The sequence below is a fragment of the Melozone crissalis genome, unplaced genomic scaffold, assembly GCF_028551555.1.
Source record: "Melozone crissalis strain CALT ecotype California unplaced genomic scaffold, PUWL_Pcris_2 ptg000016l_1, whole genome shotgun sequence".
Lineage (NCBI taxonomy): Eukaryota > Metazoa > Chordata > Aves > Passeriformes > Passerellidae > Melozone > Melozone crissalis.
Window position 1 is genome coordinate 12,366,389 of NW_026535794.1, and position 26,018 is coordinate 12,392,406.

Here is a 26,018-nt window from a genome sequence, read left to right on the forward strand (position 1 = left end):
CATAGTTCCCAGTGGATGTGGGCTCTTGCTACTAAGCTATGGAGGTTTTAGATTCTGCATCTTGGTTAAGAGTCTTTTTCTCCAGAGGCCAGCATTGGGAGTGCAATGGTACAGCAGTCATGGATTTCTGTGGGGCAAACTTCATGTCTTTTCTCTGGGGGTTTGTGCACTCAGTGGCAATATTATTTTGTATTGTTGAGCAATGGCTAGGAATCCTCAGTGAGTAAATTCACATACCTGTTAAAGCCCCAAATGTCTCACATGTAACACATCAGAAGATGATTGTTCTTTTTCAAAAGCTTTTGTCTTCAGAGTTCAGGCTAAAAGCCATGTTTGCTCCTGCCACGCTCTCCTGGAGTTGCAGTGTGTGTGAATGTACCCTGTGAGCATTGAACCCACAAGGATTTCTTCTTCTTCTTTGAATATTTAGGTTTTGGGTACATGAAGGATTAAACATAAAATGGAGCTGATCTTCACACACACACTTTTTGACAGTTCATTTTTTCCATTCTTGCTACACAGTTTTTGTCTCAGTACACAAGCACCTGTATTTTTAGGATCTAAGTAAGAATTTACTTTTTTAATATAAATTGACAGATTCCCACCCTCATATTAAGATCTGGAGTCACATCTGCCAGTGATTTTTGGTAACCATACAATTGGAGCAGTGGTAAACCTTCAAACATACATTGGCCAGTCCTCATAAGTGTTTATCTAACTAAAACAATAAATGGAAAGCATCATGATTTATACTCAATTGTATTTAGTAATTTATTTTTTTTCCCAATAGCTTTTTTAGAAAGCCATTCTAATTCTATAGCTTGGATCTTTTAATGGTGTGGAAAACAATGTGACAGTTCTATCTGCCTTACTCAGAGGTAGCATACACGTACTTGGCAGACAACTGAATTAGGAAAAATTCTTATAACAGTTCAAACAGATCATGATTCCAAAGGTTCCCTGCCCTTACCTTGGTTTGGGAGGAATTGTTAAAACATCCCCAGTTCTCACTTGTCTGCACAGATATGAACTCCTGACTGAAATGCACAAATTCCTTCTATTTCAAAAAAACATGGTGCAGGAATGGGTCATAGCTCATCCTTAGCCTAGCTATGAGGTGTTTCATGTCTTACAGACAGCTCTTTGCTTTGTTCTGTGTTTTAGATTTGTTAATCTGAAAATTGGGAATTTTATTCCATCAGTCTTATTTATGTAAATATTTCTTATATGTAATACTTGTTTGGATGCACTTTTGTTTTTCCTCTCAAGTTAAAATGGAAGGTGAATGACTTGAGCACACATGTACTGTACATATTTTTATCAGCTCTCAGTGCAGCTTACTGTAGTCAGTGTTACAAACTGAATTAAGATGCAACATTACACTATTTACTGCCAGTGGATCTCTTGAGTTATTGTAGTTGTCAACAGAAATACTTAGAGGAAAAGCTTTCACTCCATTACTGAGTGGTATAAGGAACATCCAATTCTATGTTTAAAAAAATCAAACAAGCAAAGCTGGTGATGAATGTACTTAGTAACTTATTAGCCATCATCAAGCTTAGTTGTATCTACTGCAATGTTTCTTTCTGAGGATCTTTCCACTTTATCTGAGGGAGAATTTTTTGAAGTTGCCACGTAGATTAAGCATTATTCTTTTTCCACTTTGCTCTAATTTTAATTAATTGTGTAAATAATGGCTTAGCTCTTCAAGTCGGTGTGTGTGTGTACACAAACATAGAAATAGTGTGTCCTGTATGTAGGGGCCCACAAGGGAGCTGGGCAGAATGTTCACCAGGAACTAATGATGGGACAAGGAGTAATGGGGGCAAAGTGAAAGAGTGGAAATGCAGGTTAGCTATATGGAGGGAATTCTTTACTGTGAGAGTGCTGAGTCACTGAGCAGGTTTCCCAGAGCAGATGTGGATGCCCCAAGCCTGGCTGTGCTCCAGGCCAGGTGGGATGGGCATTGAGCAGCCTGCTCTAGTGGGAGATGTCCCTGCTGATGGCTGGGAACTGGAACTTGATGGTTTTTTAAGGTCCTGTTCAGCCCACACCATTCTGTGTGTATACATTAGATACACCTCATACACATGAGAATGTACAAGATATTGAAAAGGTCTGTTGGATGGCAGAAATTAGAGATATAAGTAGTTTTCCATCTGGACATGTTTTGCTATTGCTTGGTCATATTGTCTCTAAATTATTCAGTCAAGTCTCACTGAGCAGAAATTTTCATGCTTTCCCCTTGGAATCTGTACTGGAATCCTGAAGTGCCTAATTGAGTAACTGGTACTTCTGCTGTGTCCAGGTTATCTTTACATTCTAATTTTCTCGTGCTGGTGAGGACTCAAAGTTTGACATAAAAATAATATATATTATATGAATACTAAGCCACTTTAGGCTTAGTATGTTTCCAAGTTACTGCTTATTGAGTAAATTCTGCATGTACCCTGAATTGTGCCAAATTAAATTTTCCAGTTTATGCTGTCAGTTTTGCTGTTTTCTGAACTTCTTCTTTTTCTAGTTCCTGACTTATTAAAAAAAAACTGCACAGAGAAAAACTGTTAACTAATTGTTCCTTGGTACACATAATCTAAAAATGGAGACATAAACACTGCCATGGTTATTTTTCTTTAGTAGTTCTTCGTTTATTTTCTTTAACATGTTATGATTTTCCCTGTGGATTTAAATAAATGTCAAAAAGTTGAATGGTAATTCTAGTTTTATTCTGGTGTCTGTCAGTTAGGGTTTTCTAAACTTAGGACTTGGCTGCTTTTGCTTTTTCTATTTCTTTTTCTTTTCCTTTTTTTCTTTTTCTTTTTTTCTTTTTGCTTTTCTTTGTTTTTATTTTAAATCAATGCTCACAATGTCACCTAATGGAAAATAATCTGTAATTGCCATCCTGCTAAAATTTTTGTAGAGAGGAAATAAAGCAAAGCCAGACAAAACCTTTCAGCTGCTTGCTGGATAGTTTTCCTTGTTCCAGATACGTGAATTTCTTCTCATATTACAGCATACAGTGGTTTCAGAAGACCATTTCAGTTAAGATATTAGGAATTTCTTAAATGCCTTGCTAAAAATTGTATTTCTTTCCTATTAAATGTCTTTTATTTATTGTGTGACAGCCTCAAAAAAAAAAAAAAGAAAAAAGGTTGTGTCATCTGATTTCTTGTTCTTTCATGGAAAAATTTGGGTTATTGCTGTTTATCATGTTTTGGTTATTACCAGCACTGTGGGGAAAAATGTACAATGTGTTACAAAGATTTCCTAAGTTCATGGCCCCAGGCTGAGGTTATGCTTTTAAGGAACATATTTTATAATGCATTTCAAAGTTCTTTGTAAATTTTTGAAAATATATTTGAATATTTATTCTTAAAGAAGAAGCACATTACCATTCTAGTTTTATAGGTGTGTAATCTCTGTAAAGTATTACCTTATCTTGATGATGTTTTTGTAGCTGATCCTTTAGGAAGAGGGTTTGTTTTGCTTTTTCCCCCATAAAAGAAGCATTGATACCTTCTTGAATACTGTATCATTTAAATTTAGTATTTTTTTAATTCAGTGTTTTTAATTAAAGTTTTATTAAAGTGCACAAAGTGAGTATTACTGTCATGGAAATTTGATGTAGTTTTTAACATCAGACTTATGAAATGCTTTCCCTTTTACAGGGTTACCAGGGAATGGTTGATGGAGGTGATAATATTGTAGAAGTTTCATGGGAAAGTGTTTCGAGTATCCTGCAAGTGGTAAGTGCTAAGGGGTGAGAGTGGGACCCAAAACCTCTTTATTCAAACAGAAGAGCCAAAATTCCAGATCCAGGCACCTGCTGGAGTTTTGTGTTTGGACTGGGTGTGATGAGTGGCCAGCACGTGCCTCTTCCAGCAGAGCCTGGTTTCTGCACTGACACTTGCTAAAGATCTTGGTGTGCTCTTGAATTTGGAGCCCAGAAATAATCTTGAAAACCTTTGTTCTAGATTTGCAATGTCACCTGTCATTAGCCTCCTAAAGCTATACTGGCAAGTCTATATTTAATAGAAAGGACATCACAGGGCCAAAACATGAAACAGCTGTTTTGCAAGGCAATTAATTTCTTACAAAACCCTGTTGTCTTTCTGTGTAAGTGGATTTAGAATTATAGTAAGGGATGTAATTACAGTGCAGTTCTGCAGAGCTCACATACTGCCAGTGCCTTTGTACATTTTTGTTCCAACATTCTGCACTGTGGCCATTTGGATCTCCCCAGCTTTTGCTCAGCATGGTAATGTTGTTGCCTCTTCCAGAGCAGGTGCTATGTTTGGCGAAGAGGCCTTACTGCTTGCCAGGCTTTCTGAAAACTACCTCCAGGTGAAGCGTGGGTTTCTTTGGAGTTTTTTGTAAAACAGTTAGCAGAAACAATTTTTTTTTAAACCAATGCCCTGGAGTACTGTGAGGTATTTTGTCCCCTGTGTTTGGTTGTTTTTCTTTACTTCTTTTTTTTCCCCCATGTCTATCTTGCAGAATTTTTAAGTAAAATCATGGAATATATCAAGTTGACAGGGACCCATAAGGACCATTGAGTCCTAAAACTAAACAATATGACTAAGAGCATCATCCAGATTAATTTTAGGATGACAGGAAAATTGAGTTTTCTTGGCCAAGCCACTCAAGAGCATAGGCAGGAGCAGGATGTAGGCTCCTGTACATGTGTAGGGTAAAAGAAAGACATCTTTCTGAGCTTTATTGCTGGTAATGCAACAGACCAACATTGAACCTCAGCATGTATCTTACAAAATAGAATGTGTTTAGTTGTTTTGATGAGAAAGATTTTGCAGCCCATTGTGTATTTGTTTATTCAGAACAAGTAGCACTTTGTTTCAAGTACAGTTCTTTTTCCTCTTGCAGCTGTTTTCTTCTAAGTATGAAAATACCTAGTTTTAGAGACATTTTTTAGTTCTGATTTTTTTTTCAGCATCTCCATGGGTGCACATCTGTCTTTTTTCTGGAGACAGCTGAATTCTGTTCCACTTTCTTTTTTATTTCCATTAGCAGCTATGCAACACAGATGGCAAACTGGCCTGAGAGCTGAAACATCTATTGATAGGGTAAATTGTGTCAGTACAGCCACTGCAGATTTGAAGTTCAAATGTAGATGGATGTGAGAGATTTACTACAAGTTAAAGTGAAGGGAATGTTTATGTGAAAGGAATGTAATCATCTCCAGATTTGCTTGCAGGAAAAAAAAATACAACTTTTTACTGTGACAATAAATAAGGCAAAAATTAAACTTCTTAAATGACTGAACAACATAAACACAGAAGATGTGTCAATGATGTGTGTCCAGCAAGACACCCAGCAGTTTTCAGTGACAGGGCAGTTCAGTTATTTTTAAAAATACCACCATTTCCAAAAGAAGCTTTTAAATTCATATTAATAAATGCAACAGATAATCAGTAAAAAAGAAAATGTAGCATTAGTCTGGTCTATAAGGAATTAAAGGCATTTATTTCCATAATTCTGTGGAACGACAATGGATGCTAATTTTGAATTTCAGGGATACATTTTTTTCTCTTATTGTCTATGTATCTTGTGATATTTTGGAGAAAAATACCACACTGAGGCAAATTAATGTAAATTCTTAACTAGTTAATACATCACTTTTAAATGTAAGTAGCAACCTATTTATTTTAATACTGCTAAAATTAGTCCGATGTAATTTAACATTTTCCTTCCAGAGTAGCTCTTTTGAGTGGTTTTTTTTTGGTTTTGTGTGTGTGTATATCTGTGTGTGTACGTATCTGTTTTTGAACATGAATTCCCACAGGTTTGATAATTTGTTTATCATTACCTTACCTCACTGTAAAATTAAAAGACGGAGGTTATGCTACAAACCTCATCACTGATCCATCTTAGAAATACACAGTGATATAGTGGATTATTCACTGAATGTGCTGTTCTTGCCTGTGCTAGGGGGGCACGGTGATCGGCAGTGCGCGCTGCAAGTCGTTCCGCACACGCGAGGGCCGCCTGCAGGCCGCCTGCAACCTGGTGCAGAGGGGCATCACCAACCTGTGCGTGATCGGCGGCGACGGCAGCCTGACCGGCGCCAACCTCTTCCGCGAGGAGTGGAGCGGGCTGCTGGAGGAGCTGGCACAGAAAGGTCAGTGTGCCCTCAGCCCCCTAGGCTCCCCCTCCGGTCTGCAGGGGAGTTATGAACCCTAACTGCAGGTGTACAGGCTCTATCCACAGGGTACATCTAAAAGAACAATTATTTGAAAATCAAATACGTTCATTATAGGAAATCGCGTAGTTCTTCAAAAATAATATCTTTTGGTTTCTGTAGATCCACTCATGTGTATCATAAAGATCCAAAGCAGCCAAATAAGTCACTGGGCAGCAATCTGTGTGGCTTTGGTCCTCTTTTATGAGTAATTGTCAGGATCTGAGCTTCATACCTTTTGCTTGAAAAGCACTATGCCCTCATATCCAATCTGAGGTGGTAATTCCTTTCCTACAACAAGCGACACATTTGTATGTTATTAAATTATGATGCTTTCCTTCCTATGTGTCATTATTTAAGATCAGAACATTAAGAGGCTGTTGATAGAAGTACAGCCAGCCCAGCAGTTGCCTTTGATAGCATCCAGGAGAATGTATAGGGAAGAGTAAAGACTAAAATAATGCTGTGTTGATGCTGTGTGTTACTCATAATGCATAAAAACTCTGATGGGTTCCATCCATTTCTGTCTTTGGAGCTTCCTGAACCAGATGCTGTTAGCAGTCCTTAATGAATTTCTCTTTCATGAATGTATACAGTCTACTTGAAAGCATACAGAATTTTGCTGAAAACACTGTGTAGCAAGGAGTTCTGCAGCTTCACTGAATAATGAAGATTGTGAAGAATCTTCTTCTGTTTATTTTGATCCTGGTGGCTTCTAGATCATTTGATATCCATAGTTTCTGTGTTAGAGTAAACCATGAATGATCAATCCTGCTTCCTCTCTGCATGCCACTTGAGATTTTACAGCTGTCTTATTTTCCCTTCATCATCTCTTTTTCTAGATGGAGGAATCCTAGTTTGCTTAGTTGTTCCTTATATGTAAGTTCTATATCTTTGATCATCTTTGTTGCCCTTCTCTGAACCTTTTCCAGTTCTACCCTGTTTTGAGGTGGGGAGGACCACAACTGCACCCAGTATTCAAGATGAGGGCAAACCATGGATCTACACAGTAGTATAATGATGTTTGTTTTGTTCTCTACTCTTTTCTTAATATTTTCTAATATTTTGATTTTTTTTTACTGCTATTGAGCATTGAAGCTGATTTATTAATGAAAACAGCATTTTTATATTATGCTAGAAATAGTGTTATTTGTTTGTGATGTTAGGGTACATTTTTTTCATGTGTCTTAGTTTACATTTATCTGCAATGAATTCCATCTGATACTTTATTGCTCACGGTGTCTTGCTAGTCTTCATTTCTTCTCAAACACTCCATATGTTTAGATCCCAAATAATTCAGTTTGATCAGTAAACTTTGGCACTTTGCTGCTCATTCCCTTTTCCAGGTTATTGCTGAGTGAACAGCGCAGATCCCTGTAGAGCTCCATTGATTTCCTTCCTAAGATACAAGAATTTGTGTTTACCACTGCCTCGTATTTTTGACTCTCTGTTTCACATTATTTACTCTATGAAAAGCCTTCTGTCTTGTACAGTGACTGCTTAGTTTCCTCAAAATCCTTTGGCAAAAGACTTTGTCAATGGCTTTTTAGAAATCTAAGTAGAATATGTCAACCAGATATTAAGTCACATTTGGAACTCTAGAAGAGGTTTGTAATGCATGGTATACATTCATAGAAAACATTTTGATTCTTCTTCACAATGTTATATATATCTTCATGGACATTAGTTATATTTTTTCATTATGGTTTTTGCTGTTTTTCTGTAATGTAGACATTAAACACACTGATACATAGTACTTGAATCTCATATTAAAAATTTGGCATTATATTTACTACCATCCCATCCACAGATACTAAGGTAGTTTTAAGTGCTTAAGCATCTAAGGTGTTTCATCCTTGAGATCCTTTAGAGCTCTTGGATGATGCCACATTTTCATTGCTGTCTTGGAAGACACTGCTAAGATGTAGAATAGGAGCTTTTCTGTTCTGTTTGCTTATTAATCATGAAATCAGAGCCTTTCAGTGTTGCAAAAGAGAAGTCTTCAAAAGTTGGATGCTGGTTTTTAGCTGTTTACATATGCCCATAATCACATCCAGTTTGCATCCTTTTGCTTCTTCATTGCATGTTCTACGCTGAAACTACAGTTTGAATGCTACTGTTTTAATTTGAAACCATCAATTTTAAGGTTGGTTACAAAACTTGATAATTATTTGACACTTTGAAATGGACTGAAAAGCTCTTATTTCCTTCCTTACTGTAAGGAGTTCTGTGCAGGATTCTTTTGTTTGGATGTTTGACTGGCTTTTGTTTGTAGTTTTGACTAACCTTGTTGCCTAAAATATCTAAACATAATTTAATGTTTGGATATGTTTAGTTTATAAAAGTAGAGCACCCAAGCAATACATCTAATGTTGTTTTTTTTAGTAGTCTTACAGTTCTTTCTCTGAATACTTCTTTACAGGAAAGATTGATGCAGAGGCTGTTAAGAAATATGCTTACCTTAACATTGTGGGAATGGTTGGATCCATAGACAATGACTTCTGTGGCACTGACATGACCATAGGTACTGACTCCGCTCTGCACAGAATAATTGAAGTTGTGGATGCCATCATGACCACTGCTCAGAGGTAAATTGAGCATATTATAGAGACTGATACCAAATACACACATGCTTGTGCTTTTGTTTAAGTTTATTTTAAATATAGGTTAGGTAGGTGGGGAAATAAAATTTCTTTTTGGCCGCATGTTTCAAATGTCTTGGTTTCTTTTTTTCTTAATAAGTGCTTTTTCATCGTTCCTGTCATGGCAGCACTTCAAGTATGCAATCACAGAGACTGCATCAGCCTTAGGGGCAGACTTGGTTTCAATGTTTTGAGTCTTTTTCAGACATAGTCTGTTAGAGAAGATCCAGACACACCATGAATAATACAAAAATAGCATCTGTGTTATATAAGCTTTATTTCAGTAAGAATGAAGCAATTAATTTTTTTAAATACAGCTGTACAATTACAGTTCTTAACTATGGGTCTGCATCATTTACATTTCCAGTAAAGGTTCATATCTTCTCTCATAGCATGTTTTCCAAGAAAGTAGTGAAAATGCATTGGAAGATACTTAATTTGAAATGTATTATTTAATATGATAATGATTTTGTTTTTCTAATATTTTTCTGTTTTGCTAAGGAATTCTGAGTTCAGTAATCATAGTAAACACAAGCTGTTTCATGATACTAGGTTCAGTTAATTTGTTTTCTTATTTTGACAGCCATCAGAGGACATTTGTTCTGGAGGTTATGGGGAGACACTGTGGGTATGTATTGTCTTCAGCATTTTGTGTCTTTTACAGGTGCAATTATGAAAGAAATCTGAACCATAAAAGTCTAATAATTTGTTCTGTTTTTTAGCTATCTAGCTCTGGTTAGTGCCTTAGCCTGTGGTGCAGATTGGGTGTTTATTCCTGAATACCCACCAGAAGAAGGCTGGGAAGACTCAATGTGTGTTAAGCTTTCAGAGGTAATTTGTCAATGTGTTTGAGATTCCATCATGTCTTTGTGCATGTTTATTTAAGCAGTGATAAAAAAATGTGATCAGGACTTTGAGCAAGTCTTTGGTTTTGGTGTCACATAAAGTTCTCTGTGATCTTGAACATTTCTTTTCTTGTACTCTGTGATTGTTTTGAGAAGTCATATGACCTGCCCTGGGAATTGCATAAAGTTAAATCTGTATAAGCCATATGTGTACATTTCCTCAGCAATTTGATGTTAGACATTTTACTTCATCAGTGAAAAGATGTGTATGAAAATAAAAGGCTGAGAACACATCACGTATGAGTGATCAAATACAAGGAATGTTTCCTCAAATCCTAGCAGCTTAATGTATAGCAAATGATTATAAAATTATGTTGTAAATTACTGTTGGGTTTTTTTTAACTACAGCAATATGCTTTTATTTTTATTACAGAACCGTGCACGAAAGAAAAGGCTGAATATTATTATTGTAGCTGAAGGAGCTATTGATTGCCACAACAAACCTATAACATCAGAGAAGGTTAAGGATGTAAGTGTCAACATCCCTATGATACAAGATTTCTGTTCATAAGATGGGGCTTATTGTTAACAATAATATTTCTGTAGAGTAAATCTGTTCCCATTAAGTAGCTTATCACACAATTGTATTTTATCCTTGTGCTTTATCATCTAAAATTCCGTAGTCAAATTAAAGGGCAATGTTTTCAATGGCAATTAATTGGAACCTTTTCTCCTTGTAATGCAATACAGCAGTTCAAAAGCATCTGCTTCATGTGTGCCTTAATTGATAGTTTGAAATCAGCTCAAACCTATATTTACAATCCTATTTTACTTTGTATGTTTTGTAAAATTTTTAATATTGTTCTGTGTCACTGTGAACTAGTACTGTGTGCTTTGGACAAAGTCTTGTCCAAATGGTTGCTTTGCTAAAAAAATTAATTGGTGTTTAAGATTAAGAAAACTTTTAAGCTGAATTTTTCTGTCTTTTTTTCTAAGGGCTCATTAAGAAATAAATTGGGAAATAGTCATTGGTGGAAAGTAGCTATGGTGGAAAGTAGTATGATACTCTGGCTTTACCTGGCATTTATCTGTCCTGTGACTAGAAGTTCTGTTTTCCATTAGCTGTCAGTTTTAGAGATACCTTTGACTTCATTCAGAATTGCAGTTTTGTGAAGTAACATTCAGCATTAAGTGGTGTTAAATGTACATGATGCTAACATCTATATAAATAATGGTAATGATAAACCCACTGTATTTTGAAATTCTTTGCAGCTCGTGGTTCAGCGGCTTGGTTTTGACACCCGGGTAACCATCCTGGGCCATGTGCAAAGAGGTGGAACCCCTTCAGCTTTTGACAGAATTCTTGTGAGTATTCCCAAATAACCGCTCATGGCACCACAAAGGACATGATTATTTGTTTAGAGGTGGGATGGTTCTCTACCTGATTAACTTGACAAATCCAACTGTTACCTCACACTGACTGTCTGAATAGCTCAAATTCAGAGTAGTGAAACACTTCGTGGGAAGGAATCTATGTTTAGGATCAAAATGCAAAGCTTGATCGTCCATACTTATGGGTATAAACAGCCCACCACTTTTTCACCTTACCAAGGAGTGATTTGTGGAGAAATCAGGACCATTTCTGTGATTGGAGGCCTTGTGCATTTCAGTGCTAGCTTGAGCACTCCAACATTCTCTCCTTGCAGGCAAGTCGTATGGGTGTGGAAGCCGTGCTTGCCCTTTTAGAAGCTACTCCCGATACCCCTGCCTGTGTTGTGTCCCTGTCTGGAAACCAGGCTGTCCGTCTGCCTCTGATGGAGTGTGTGCAGATGGTGAGGCTCTGGCAAAAAGCCAGTTTATGTTATTTATTTACTACAACAGACTACTATGTACAATAATTGCCTGTCCTCATTAGGACATTGATGGAATGTGTTCAGCACTTTCCCATGTTTAGGAATAAATAATGAAGTTCATATATATTCTCTATGTGTTACTATTGATTTGCAAACTATAAATGAATGAGAAATACATATCTTAATTTATTTGAAAATTTCATCTCAGATCTTCTGTTTTTATTGTCACAACAAATTCTTCAGATGCTTGCATCCAGTTACATGTCATACACAAGTCAGCTTTCTTCACTAAAACTGCACAGTTTAAACTGAAAAAAGAAAATGCATAATAGATGTGTTGATTCATTTGTCCCATTAAAGCTTTAGGTGTTTATTTCTACTTTCTTCTTCTCGTCCGCCCTGTAATTTATTCTATGAGAGGTGGTAGCTCATAAATTGAGCAGATGTCAGTATTTCTTTTTTCACTGTGGAAATATATTAACACATGGAATATATTAAATATTTGAAGTCCTGTATTTTTTAAACATACTGAGTAATCAACTTGTTTTTTCAAGACTCAAGAAGTCCAGAAAGCCATGGACGAGGGAAGATTCCTTGAGGCTGTGAGGCTTCGTGGAAGGTATGGCCAATAGCTTATATCAGTTTATTTGCTGTAGAAATTAATAATTGTTTTGCTGTTATGCTGGCGCATGACATTTTATTTTAAATATTTTACTAACTGTATGGTTTTATGGCTTTGAGAATGAGAGGAGACAGAAGAGTTGCTTAAATAGAATAATTGAAATTCTTACTTGCACCAAAACAAAGGAAACTCTAATTCTCTGCTGTGTCAGACTGGGAGCTGTTCCTGGGCTAACTGGTCACAAAGCAAAAAGCTGCTGTGCTGTATGACCTGACTGGTAGCTGCCATAAGATTGTTTATTCATGAATTTGAGGCCAGTCCTGTGAGCTTGTTTTTAAGTAGTTGGTAGTTTTCCAGCAGTAATGTTGGAGGAGGTATTCTTCAGTCCTGTCTGGAGAGTGATTTCTGTTTCAAGTCATCTGATAATAAAATGCTTTCTCCCCAGTCTAGATAACTAATTTATTACCTGCATAGTTGTTTTACATTTTGTGACTCTTATCTTAAAGAATTGAGTATTTTTCTTTGTTCTCCCGTTTCTGGTTTTTGCCATGTTTTGCATGTGCATTAACAATGGTGTCAATATTTCATACCAGTTTTTTAATGTTTCTGAAAAATTCAAATATTCCTTTAAAATAACTATGAGTTTAAAATGTTACTATTTTATTTGCTTATCTTATTTTCTCCTTTGTTTAGGAGCTTTGAAAACAACCTTAACACGTACAAATTACTGTCGCACAAAAAGCCAGATGCTGAGCTTCCAAAGGTAAGGGGGTTTGTGGAATGTGCAATGCATGTCTGCTTTGGGATCCATTAAGAACTCCCTTCAAACCTCTGTTATAGCATAGGTTACAAATTAAATATTATGAAGATACTTGAAGCATACTAGTTTATTCTAATAATAGGTAACATTTTTAAAGTGAAATACAATTGTAACTAGAAAATTGCTGAAGACAGTTTCCTTCTGTCTTGGATGTACATCTGGTCCCAATTGTTAAAATGTCTGGTCCTAATAGTTACTGTTTTGCCCTCTGTTTCTTACCATGGAGAGAAGGAGGAGTGATATTTAAGATCATGATTAAGACTGAAAATCTTTAGATAAAGGAGGCTTCTATATTAAAAGAGTTCTAAGCCTTCCTTTTGAAGGGTAAAACCACCACTCAAGCGTAAGGGCAAATACAGGAATTCATGGGAAGCGGTATTGAGGATAGATCCATCACCTTCATGTGAAATAAGAAACAGTTTAGATTAAATAAATGGACATTTAGTTTCTTTGTAGTTCCTAAGATTTGTATAAGAGGAAATTTGGATTTATTTAGGAAGCAGACACTAAATTTTGTGTGCAAACAAATCTTAGAAGGGATTTATTTTTGGTTTATTAGAAGTTTACTGAATAATTCTGTTTGATCATAGTTGGTGACTATGTCATCTCATCTTGTTAATTCCTCTTTTAATTGTGGTTTGTGACCATTTGTTACCTTATTTGCATAATGATATTGCTGTTATACTTCCTAGAAATCTTTTTCCCAAATAAATATTTGAGTAATGATTACTGGTGGTAGCTCCTCAATATTATTAAGGAGCAAAATTGCATTGATAAGGCAGTAAGGTCCTGAGACTGACCTTAAAGAGATCAGGGAATTCAGGGTTTTCTAGGTGGATATTTAACATTTTCTTTGGCAGATCAGGTGTTTGGGTGGTGGGGTTTTTTTGTTTTTTTTTTGTCTTTTTTTTTAGTACAGTAATGCAAATCCAGGACTGTTAGCCCTGGGCTTTTGTATTTTTTTTTAGATACTTCTGTCCTACCTTCTGTGATAAATGGCATTAGAAGGAAATGTAGGCCATGTGTAATTGCTAACTACCCAGATTTGACCATACTAACAAAACCATGTGCCTTCAGTAAAAGAGGTTGAATAGGAATTAAAAAGTGGATGAAATGTGCATGTCACAGGAATTGAGGAAAGAGCTAAGCTGATCAGATCAGGAGAGCCAGCTGAATGCTCTGCTTCAGCAGTGCTTCTGTACACATTATATTTTGCTGTTTGTGTTTGCATTGCATTTTTATACAATCCTTCAACTGTACAAGAACAAAAAAAAAACCACCAAAAAAAGCCCCCTACATATACTCTGGTTTGTGTCTCTTTTATTGTGGTTTTTTTTTGGGGGGGGAGCTGTTGTTGGTTTGGGGTTTTTTTTTAATTTGTTTTTGTTTGCTTGTTTTGGTTTTTAATCAGATGAGATTCCATGATAGTTACTTAACAACTGTTCTATTTTTTTTGTTTTGTTTATTTTTGTTCTCTTCTTACAGAATAAAGCTAAATACCTTCTACCTCTTCTGCAGGACCAAATTGTTATAATTGTCATTCAAAAATATTTTAAAAACTTCCATAATCTGAAAATGTTTGGTGTTGGGAAAGATGCTGAGTGCTTGTGTTCACTAATGTATTGTCAGCTGCTTGAAAAACCTGGCCAATAGCTTTAATTTTAAAACTTGTCTGTTCCTCTCTGCCTTGTACTGATGATACACACATAAATGCTGTGGTGCTTCCTACTTGTTTTTTCTTTGTTTTTTCTTTTGCTGTTCTTGGTGTGTTTGCAAAGAAAAATTCCTGCTTTAGTAACATGAAGCTGGTTGAATAAATAACAATGGCCAGGTTGGGTGGAGCTGTGAGCAGCCTGGTCTACTGAATGGTGTCCCTGGCCATGTCAGGGAGTTGGAATGAGATGATCTTTATGATCCTTCCAACCCAAACTATTCTGTGATTTTATTTTATATTCCTTGGACCTGGGCTGGAATATAAAAACCTGAATAATTTAACTTGCAAACCAAATGGAATTATGATAAAATCTTATTTAAGAACATTTTTTTTAAATTGTTTGTCTCTTTGATATTCTGCAAGTGGGGAAATGTGTCTGCACCTCGCAGTTAACTTCAAATTTTCAACATGTTTAGGGGCTTTAAAATTTTAGTTTCCTGCATTCCAATATTTAGCAACTGAATATGATGTACAAATTGACTATGATGTAGAAATCAAAGCCCTTACTAAATACAATTTTCTATCTTGCAGAGTAATTTCAATGTGGCAGTTTTAAATGTGGGTGCCCCTGCAGCTGGAATGAACGCCGCCGTGAGGGCTGCAGTGAGGGTTGGCATGACTGAAGGTCACAAAATCTTTGCTGTCATTGATGGCTTTGAAGGCTTCGCTAGAGGGAAGGTCAGTGTCACGTGTGCGTTACCAAGTGCTAGGTACCCCATCCCACACCACCTACTCTGTTCATGTTCTTGGAAGGTATGTTCTGTCATAACTGCTCAGGGAACTGGCTCTCCAAGTGATTTTATTTCATAAAGATCTCTAAAACCTAGATTGTAACTATTTCTCAACTATTCAAGTCTGTAATTTCATTTATGCTGAGTGGTACTAATCACATGGTGCAGAGCTACAAAATGAGTTCAGATGAATCCTGCCTTTGAGTTTTGGTCAATGTTTGGCATATTGAAGTTTTTTCAGAGTAGCAGAATAATCTCTGATTCTGAACAATGAGCTATTGCACATGTATTCCTTTGCTGTAAGAAACTTTGTAATGGTGCTTGTTAAGGGAGGAAGCTTTTCCTTCCTTAGGTAAGTTAGATTCTTCTATTTGCCAGTTTTTAAGTGTTATGCATGGGTTGGTGTACTGAAGAGAAACTGAATGCAAGATTACTGATTTCTGTGCTTGGCTGGAGGCATAGATCCCAAAACTTACATCAAAGACCTAACTTAGATTTTTTTTTTTGCTTCACATTCAGTAGGAGAGGATGTGAAAATAGGATTGAGATATGAAACACAGAGACAGGTTCATCTTGGTCTGGAAGAAGAAAGAACAAATGGAATGGAAAGGACTTGCAGCCTAATGCAAGGCAACAAAGCAGTTAGGGTATCAAGGGGTAACACCAGAAGGGATTATAGTAGTTCAAGAGAAATAGAGTTAAACTCTTGATGCTGTTTTCTTCCTTGAACTCATTTAGTTTTAGTGATGTCAGTGCCCTCAACTTCTTCCAACAGCTTTTCATGAAGTAGTACCTGTTGTTTGCTGCAGCTCAAGAGAATGAATTGAATAATCACTGAACAAAATCTCTGTTTTTACTTTTATTCAAAGATTAAGGAAATTTCCTGGGGAGATGTTGGAGGCTGGACTGGTCAAGGAGGATCAATTCTTGGTACAAAACGGTAACATCAATATTTTTGTCAAATGATATCATGAACTCTAGTGCTTTATATAACCTCTGTATGATTCCATGCTCTTTTCTTCACACAGAGTGTTTTTAAGTCCTCAATTTTTTGTGCGTTGGGGTTTTTTGAGTTTGTCTTTTGTTCAAATCCTTGTGTTCCAACTTGGGTATCTTTATAGTGCTGAACCAGCTCTGGAGAGTGAGACCTCAACTTAAAAATTTCCTGGGGTCCTTACACTTGAAAGAATTTGAAACCTGCAGTTTCTTTACACTTGACATGAGTCCTTATTGTTTGTCTGGAGGAGATACTTTTATGGATAAATATGTAAAACAAAAACCATTGTGTTGCCTGCTGACTTTATGGTTTCAGCTTAGTAATGAATTCTTAGTGCTTCAGAGTCTGTAAATTGTTTTTATTTTTCTTTTGGTTTAATGATTTTTAGTACTCTTCCTGCAAAATACTTGGAGAAGATTGCTGACCAGATGCGCACTAACAACATTAACGCCCTTATGGTTATTGGTGGATTTGAGGTACACTGAAATATCTAATTATGTCTAAGTAGACTAGAATTCCTAACAAAATTAATAGTTTGGTTTGATTTTTACCCAATCTTCATGTAAGATCCATTTGGTTCTATGTGTATTTGATACATGACATAGATAGTGTTTAGAATCATAAGTGTTGTTTATCAGTGGTTCTCTGGAAAGGTGGCATTCAATACAGTGCCTAGAACTGCTAATAGATGTGCTAAATGGATAAATGAGATGAGATAGTGTTATAGTTTTTTGTATTAAAATAAATTAATGACTTCTGCTGTGCAAATTTCAGTCTGTACTGTATCAACACTTAGAACATCCTTGCAGAAGTTCTTGACTCTTAGTAGAAATTCCACTATGGTTCCTTATTTAAGCCACTCCTCTCACATAGTGCATGTCAAAATCTGTAATGGATCTAGAGAAGTATTTTTTTCCTGTATTTCATGTTTGCTTTGTTCTAAAAATATTAATTTTTGAAATTTTGATTCAAGAAAGTATTTTGCGTACTCCTTGCAGAGAAGAATGTGCTCATTGCTTTTTGATAAATGATGTATCTTGCTTTTTGGTCCAAGCTGTTGGCTATGACTCTTATTCAGGAATATCAAGATTTTTAAATCAGGAGTAACAGTACCTGAAGATTGGGGAAGTAGTTTGTTTTGTTGAAAACCAACTTTCTGTGCCTAAATCGTTCATTTTCAAGAGAACATATGCTCTGTTTATTGTTTTCAAATATATGCCTGTTTCTAATACTTTCTTTTTTGTCTGTGTTAGATTTTAGTGGTTCCTTAGTGCTCTGACTTGCTGAAGTGTGCTGTGGTAGAAATGGCTCCCCCCGTGGCCCTTCTCATTTTGTCACTCCCAACTCTGCCCTTCCTTTATTCATCCTAATTTTTCACCTGATGCCTGTGCCCAACAGGCTTACCTTGGACTTCTGGAATTGTCAGCAGCTCGGGAGAAATATGACGAATTCTGTGTTCCAATGGTTATGGTTCCTGCAACTGTATCCAACAATGTACCGGGTTCAGATTTCAGCATTGGTGCAGATACTGCTCTGAACACTATAACTGATGTAAGTCTGCTCTGGTGTGCATATACTAACAAAGCAGGTGTTTAAACTTACTCAATTGGCTACTACTGGATATTTTTGTAGACCAGAACTTCAGAAATGTGATCTGGGAAATTATAATTACTTGATATAAACACAGTCATAGCACCACTGTAGAAAAGAGAAAGTCTAGGATCCCAAATGCTTCCATTTAGTTTCTACTGAAACTACAATGACCTCTGAATTTTTTAAGTGCAAGATGGCATCTCTTGTTGTATAAGAAAGAAAGAAACCTAAAGCTGAGACTTGGATGTTCATTTTCAGTGTAGAGGGGAAAAAAAAATCCGTGTTCATAATATAGAGTTGTAGTATACACAGCTGCAGCACTGAGGAAAGTTGCTCTGTTGAGAAGGAGATTCTTAGTTATGTAACATCTTTACTCCTCTAAGACAATACATAAAATCTGTATTTCTCAGTAATAGACATTACATTTATTCTCCTAATAGCAGATTTAATAAAAAGTGTTGAGACATGTGCAATGATTTAAAAAAAATCAAATCCATTAATACAACATAAAGTAAAAATTGAATGCTTAATCTCTTATGAGGAAAAAGCTTCTCTACTTTGAGTGTGATAGAGCAGTGGAGAAAGCTGCCCAGGGAGGTTGTGCAGGCTCCCGTGGAGATGATCCAAACTCTCCTGGATTGTTCCTGTGTCGCTTGCTCAGGTGTTCCTGCCTTGGCAGGGGGTTGGGCTGCATGACCTCCAGAGGTCCCTTCCAACCCCAGCCATTCTCAGTTAATTTCAGTTGAACAGAAAGCTTAGTCAGTTGGACAAAAAGAGTATCAAGTTGCTTTTGAAAATTAAATGACAGTTCTCTTATCACTTAAAGGTATTTGAAAATTTTAATCATGATAGCTTTTTAATGTCAAGGATTCTTCAGGTGCCACCAACTTTGAATGCACTACCATTTTTTTTCCCACCATCCTAGCAAAAATAATTTTAACTTCATCAAAGGAAACCCTTCAGTTAGGAAATACCAGTTTCCTGAAGTATTGCCTTGAATAAGACCGTAAGCTAACTAAAATTCACTGAATTAATTGTTTATTGACAACTTGGGTTGTATATCAAACAACTTGACGTTGTTTCCAGTTCTGGTAAATAAAAATATCTGTCCAAAATGACTGATCATGAACTAAGGTGAGTAAAATGATTGTGCATAACATCTGCTTTCCCTCTTTTCTTATCTTCATAAACTTTGTTAACCATACTGACTTCTTTTTATAGGTTATTTCATGCAAAGGAGATATGTAGTAGTCAGGCAGTCTGTGTTGTTTGCTTTTCTATTTAGGCTTCTAGGTGTCATTTGCCTTCATTAGATATAAAGGTGTTTGTATTTTCAATGTGAGAGTTGAAAACTTTTCAAAAGCTTTTATTTTTTTGCTAATGGCTTTCTTCTGGTTGTTTTGCACTTAATTTTGCCTAGATTTTTCTCTGGATTAAATATGAAAAGTAATGGCTTCGCAAGATTTATATTCAGTTGAGTAGAAAATTAAATTTGGGGGTTTTCTCTTTTTTTTGTTTGGTTTGGTTTGCTTTTTTTTGGAGCAGACTTTTCAGACTTTTGCATTCGGAAGACATCTTTTCAGTTTTTTGCTCTGATTGTTTGAATGTGATTCACGAAAACTCCCAGTGAAAAATGCATCCTTTCACTCTTGTGCCATGCTCAGATGAGGTGCAGTAGCAACTGTGCCCCTGTTAAATGTGACCAGATAAGCCCAGTACCTGTCATACAATTGACTGTCATAAACCAAGTAGGAGGTGGACATGAATATCCATTTTATCTGGTTTATAGATAGGTTTTATTCCTGTTACCACAGTTAGGTCAATAAATGCATCATAGTTTACAGTGCTGTCATAGCACCAAAAGTGCTCAGTTTTTCAGTGCTGTCTGAACACCAAAGTGGCATCACACTTAGTTTTTCTGTCATATGGTTCTTACTTGTGTGCTCTTGCCTCCCTCTAGTCAGGTAAGTACAATTGTGCTGGTAATCAGGGATTGTTGCTCTTTGCCATCACATCATTAGACACTTGGCAGTTGTTTTAACTTGTCAAGTGTAAATAGTACGCTGAAACATTGGCTGATAAAATGTGTTAAAATTCTGCACTTAAAAAGAAAAACAAAAAACAGACTTAACAGATACATAACTTCTGAATGAGAGATTAGTAAAGAGTGTGCTCCTCACAAAGGCATGAACATTGCTCAATAACTACTTTAGATGCTATAACAGATCATGGGGACCCTTCTGAAATGTTCATTTTTTTCCATTTCTGTTTTAAAATCTTGGCTTCAAATTTGATTTATCTTTTGAATAGTGTTTTAAATTTATGATAAACTGTATTTTTCACTTCACTTTTCAGAATATTAGAAAAACTGCTAATGACAGCATAAAGTACCTGGGAAAAGCTGGATGTTTCTACCTGAGGAGAATATGCTTAAGGCTGATCTTTATAGGCATAAAAAGTTACCCTTGTAGTATTGCAGGATAAGAACGTGAACTTCAAATTTGCTATTAAATGAAGCATCACTAAAATAACTGCTATAATAAAAATATCTGTATTTTCAAGTATGTTATTAATTCAATGAAATAAATAGGATATTATTCTAGATGTCAGACCTCGGGAATGTGACAGCCATGAAAGGAAAGGAAATGTGTCAGCTAGATGAGAATAATGGAACCTGAAAAAGGGAGAGACTAAAACTTTCCACTGTGTTTCTTTGACAATCATACCTTTCTTTTCACCAAGGGAAAAGGGGGTACAGACTGATGATTTGGTTTTGTGGGGAAAAAAAACTCACAAAAGCGTTCTCTGAGGAACAAAGAAAGCTACAGTCAGGTGCCTTAAGGCACACATTTCCATGGAAAACAGATATTACTCTGAGCTAGAAAGCTGAAAATTAGCCAGGCCACTAGCTAACCTGTTAATTTTTCATTCCTTCAGTCCTAGTAACAGCTGGTGTGGAGTAAGGGCAGTAACTGCATTCCCTTCAGTGGCCATTTGTATTTAGATCATCTCAAAGTCAACAAACAGTAGTCTTTGCTTGACTGCAGAATTTTTATAAAGCATCCTTTGTTATGTTGGTTATGGCAACAACCTTTTTAGTAACACAAATCCAATAAAAAGGTAGGAAATTATTAAACCATTTTATTAACATAGTCCAGTATCCCTCTATGGCCTTACTGTAGTAATTAAAAAAAAATAATTAGCATAGCAGTTGCTAAAACCATTGATCACTTATTTACCCTTTATAATTAAGTGAGCATATATTAAAAGCATTTTAATATTTTGCCACAGTGATGCAAAGATGTTGCATATAATCATCTAATGCTCGAGCTTGGTGAAGGTAAAGTCACTGGATATGTTGGCTGAATCACTTGCATCAAATAAAATGACAATATTTAATGCAAGTGCAACATATCATAACTGCATCTTAACATATCATAAATGCAGACTAACCAGTTATGTTAGTTATTGCTCTACTTCTCCCTTTGACTTGTTTTTCCAGAAGTCTTAATATAAAACCTTTTAGAGAAACTCATGTTCTGCAGATCTCCAGGAAGCTGTGTGGTTTTACCAAACTGCTGTTACTTTGTATGTCTTTATTCTTTTAATAGAAATAAAAGTTCAAAGCAGCCTGACTGAGCTGAGTTGGGCCAGGCAATTACTGGAATTTCCTAAGTGAAGTCTCAGCCACTCAAAAAAACCAAATCCCAAATAAACCCCTCCTATTTGTTGCTCCTGACTCTAGTTCTTCTGAGCTCTTTGGGTCTGAAAGTGCCATCTTTTAGACTGTGTTTCAACCTCAAACTGAAAGTATAGCATTGAGCCATTTCATTTACAGAACAGTGAGAAGAGAAATTTTTTAGAAAGTTGGTTTGTACTTATGCACCTACAGCCATAAATATCCTGTCTTCTCACTGAACAGGATCTGCTCTGTCTAGAACAAAAGCTCTGAAGGAGAACTCTCACAGGTAGGGGATTTACCCATAATTTTCTTCTAAGTTTTTCCTTAAACCAGTCACTGTGCAGATATGCCTGGAGATACCTCAGTAGGTAGCTAATTTTGATCTGCAGTAATTGGCTTCTCTGAACCCATTTGAGAAATCAAGAAAATGAGACTTCTGTGAACATCAGTTTCTGGGAGAAAGAGATGAAAACATCGTGTCCTCCGTAATCAGGCTTTCTGGTGGAGAGCCAACATAGGCAGTTTGAAAAATTGCCACATTTCATGAGAGATGCTGATGAGTTTAGATTAGAAATAATTGGAATAATGTAATGTATGTTTACTTAAAACAGCTGCAAAATCTCAACATTTATTTTGACATCCACTAGGAGCACCTAATCCTTTTGACATGATAATATATTTAGTAGAGTTTGGAGTCATTCCAAGGACCTAAAACTGCTTTTCAAAGAATCCTTGAACTATACTTGCAAACTTTATTAACTCATCCATGTGCATACGTTCCTGGATTTTTCTAGGCCTACATCCAGTCTGTGTTCACAGAGGCAGATGTGTGATGTTGATAGAAACTTTGAAGGCATGGGTGAACTTTTTTTCCTTTCTCTTGGTGGAAATAGATGCGTGTCTTGACTGTCTAGGATAACATAGTTTTTTTAAAAAGTGTCTTTCTTTAAGCATTTTCTTCAAGTTGCAAGGGTTTTACTAGTTAACTTTCTAAGCTCCTTAGCATGTATCAAACTCTGTTCTTTAAGTTCTTTCTTGTGGAATGATTTCCGGTCTAGCTTTGTGCTATGCTTTCCTACCCAGCTGCTTCAAACCTCTCTGCACACTTCACCTTCAGTCTGTACTAACTTGTACTAATCCTCTGCATTTCTTCAAAGAGCATTGTGCCAATGCAACCCCAGTGCACTGTTGTGGTATGTACAGGATATTTCCACCCCGCCAAATAATCTCACCAATTGTATTTACTTGGGCCAATGGACAGCCACATTTACCATCACATGCCAGGAGTCATTAGCAGAGCAGCCCAAAGCCAAGGAATGTTTCACTCACACTTGTACCACTGCTTCAGGCCTTTGAAAGTTGTGTGCAGCTCTACGAGGCGCGTGCCAGCTTTGAGGAGTTTGCAGTTCCTATATGTGTTGTGCCTGCTACTATTAGCAACAATGTGCCAGGCACAGACTATAGCCTTGGTGCTGACACTGCCTTGAATGCTATTGTGGAGGTAAGACTGCATATCTTTTAAAAGTTAAGATGATAAAATGCGTAAGATGAGCTTACTTAAAGACTTTGAAATGTCTGGTTTTCTTAAATAACTCAGTTACTTGTGTTTTTTAATAGTTAATACTTCAGTTTTCAAAGACTGAATAAAGATTAACCTTAGAAAAAAGATGTTAAATGCTTAATTTTTGGGTACTATCTTTAGTTCTTCAAGACTCCTGCATTAGTGCTTAAGGTATTTTTACTGGGAATCAAATATTTTGCTTTCTTCAATTTAATTTTTATCTTAACTTAGGTAAAAGATTACTTAGGTAAAAGAAGAAAGCACATATTTTATAAATAAATGCCTCATTTGTTGGATGACCTAATGACTGAGCTCAGTGTAGTAGAGCATTTTAAGTACATGATTAACACTAAACACATGAATAATCCCATAAACTCCATTAGGCTTAACATACATTGAGTGCATATAAATGCATGGATAGTATAAGCAGTTAAGTGTGTCACTGATGTTCAGCTAAACAATGCAGGGTCAGAACAATCAGTGTTCTAGTTTTAGTCTACCATAGTTTTTTCCTTGGATACAACTGCTTTATGAGCTCATTCAGTCCTATTTACTCTGTTTAAGACACAGCAAAGGGAACTGAGCTGAGATGTAATGCAAACAAGTGAGTAAATGTTACCACCTCTGAGTTTTTATCAAACCCATCATTAGCAAGCCATATAACTAAGCATGAAGTAATTTGCCAAGGAAGTCAAATCAAGACTACAGGTCCAGGGGGTTAGGAAAAGCAAGTTTGTTTTCCTGCTTTACACAGTGTTCTTACACAGTGAGTGAAAAAGCTCAGTAGATAACTGGAAGAGCTGTGGCAGAAAACAGGGTGGCCTGGCCTTTGGGAGCTGCAGTGCAGCACCCTGGGCTGAGATGTCCTAAGGTGTGATGTGGGCTCATCATGTAACAATGTTCATGGGTACTTCACCACTCCTTCAGCGTTTTCCCCCCTTGTCCTACATTTATTCAAGTAGCTAAAAATTGTAATTGTGAATGATGCACCTTCAAAAGTGGTAACTTTGGAAACACAATGGGGCAACAAATGATTGCATATAGTGCTGCTTCCTCTTATGTAATTTTTTGGGTGCTATCAATATGTTTGTATACATATCAGTGATGCTTTCTGTAAAAAAAAATATGGTTGCATCAATAGAATTTTATTGTCATTAGGATGTTTAGTTAATGGTAATAGCAGAACACTTGATTTGGTGTTTCAAACATTAGGATTTCTCATTAAGCTGGGTCAGTTCATATGAAAGCTCAACTAGCAACAGAATTCCAAAACGAGTCCTCAGAACTTGTTTGTGATGTCTGAAACCTATATCAGGCATTTGAGGTTTGGCTTTTCCAGCCTGTAGTGTAGTGTATGAATTAATAATTCATTTAAGTCTACCTGTGCCAATTTCATATTTGGGTATTTCTGTCACAGTAATTCTGAGAAAGCAAGAGTAGTAGAAAGTTTGTACTCCATCCCTTGTATGGTCAAGGACAGAATCCCCTCCAAGTAGATCTTAACTGATTAGTCCCATTGGCAATGACTGGTTTACCTCCTTGCTTGGTACTTGGAGATTCTCAAAAGGCAGAAAATTCCACTCTCCTGCCAGCAGATGGAAAATCTTTTTAGAAATCTTGGGATTTACAAATACTAGAAGTCTCTCAAAATGGTGGAAATCTTCACATCTTTATTGTATCTTTATTGTCTAAAGACAAGATTGTTTTACAACGGAAGTGAAACACATAGTACCTATCCAGTTTCAGGCAGCTCTTTAAAAAATGAGTTAAATTTCTCCAGTGCTAGAGTATTCTGCAAAAATTTTCATGAAACAATGTCTGCAAGGAGAAAGTCGAGTGCTTGGTGACACTTTAAAACCCAAGACACGAAAGTAAAAGTATCATTTTGAAAGACTGACAGAAAGTCAACATAGACTTTTGTGACAGAGTTTGTTATGGAGATACTTCTTTGCTTGGGATAACAGAATATCCATATTCTGAATAAATTCATGTGAATGCTGCACTTTTGTGTGTGAGCACATAATAGGCATATATGCAAATAAATAAATAAAATATGTATAAATTAAATTACTTGTATCTTTTGCTAGCTTGACCTAAATACCTGCATATACTGGTCTTAGTCTTTAAATGCGTTAAACTCTCTTATATTAGAAATTCTAGAGTTTTTATATTAAGTTTTCTCATATATCAGGTAATGATTTGTTCTGTGATGTGTTAGGTATGGTTTTAAGGGCCATATTGCTCACAATCTGAACTTCAGAAGTAGTATTTTCAGTTAGCTGAATGAAGTTCTGCTTTTAAAAAACCATGTACTAGAAATACCTCAAATATTACAGCATCTACAGTTACTCATTCAAAAAATCAGAAAGTTGGGGGATTTTTTAATGTTACCATAATTCAGGTTGCAAGATGACAACTTTCCGGGTACTTTCATTTCAATTTTTGTTAAACAGAACTGGTATTGGGACACTACATCAGTTTCACAAAATTCTTCCTGTCACAAAGTGTGGTATATCCTATTTATTTATTTGTTTCTAAAACAAAGGAAAAAATAGGGCCTCTTTATTTCTCTGACTTGCTTTCTGAAAGGAAAATACATTTATCAACAACTTTAAAATAACTTCAAATGGTTGAAAAATTCATTCCAGGAGGTGAGTTTGTCAAATAGATTCTTGAGTATTACTAAAACCTAAAGGTGAATACTAAACTATTTTCTGCATTTTCCTGAGTTACAATGTTTTCCTAAGATTCCTAGGTCTTGC

The 26,018-nt window shown here is 36.2% G+C and overlaps 1 protein-coding gene across 4 annotated transcripts in view; it reads left to right on the forward strand.

Moving 5' to 3' along the window:
* PFKP (phosphofructokinase, platelet) overlaps positions 1-26,018 on the forward strand; it is a 43,116-nt gene that overhangs the window by 11,462 nt on the left and 5,636 nt on the right. For 2 of the 4 annotated variants that reach the window (XM_054273197.1, XM_054273199.1), the window contains exons 3-16: positions 3,669-3,746; positions 5,947-6,136; positions 8,619-8,784; positions 9,422-9,466; positions 9,561-9,669; positions 10,117-10,212; positions 10,956-11,048; positions 11,390-11,515; positions 12,091-12,155; positions 12,852-12,921; positions 15,224-15,370; positions 16,293-16,363; positions 16,809-16,896; positions 17,819-17,971. In XM_054273197.1, coding sequence (XP_054129172.1) covers positions 3,669-3,746; positions 5,947-6,136; positions 8,619-8,784; positions 9,422-9,466; positions 9,561-9,669; positions 10,117-10,212; positions 10,956-11,048; positions 11,390-11,515; positions 12,091-12,155; positions 12,852-12,921; positions 15,224-15,370; positions 16,293-16,363; positions 16,809-16,896; positions 17,819-17,971 — 1,497 coding nt within the window. Of the gene's footprint in view, positions 1-3,668; positions 3,747-5,946; positions 6,137-8,618; positions 8,785-9,421; positions 9,467-9,560; positions 9,670-10,116; positions 10,213-10,955; positions 11,049-11,389; positions 11,516-12,090; positions 12,156-12,851; positions 12,922-15,223; positions 15,371-16,292; positions 16,364-16,808; positions 16,897-17,818; positions 17,972-23,043; positions 23,197-26,018 lie in introns of those variants that run through there. The other 2 variants (XM_054273198.1, XM_054273200.1) reach the window with 2 other exon arrangements.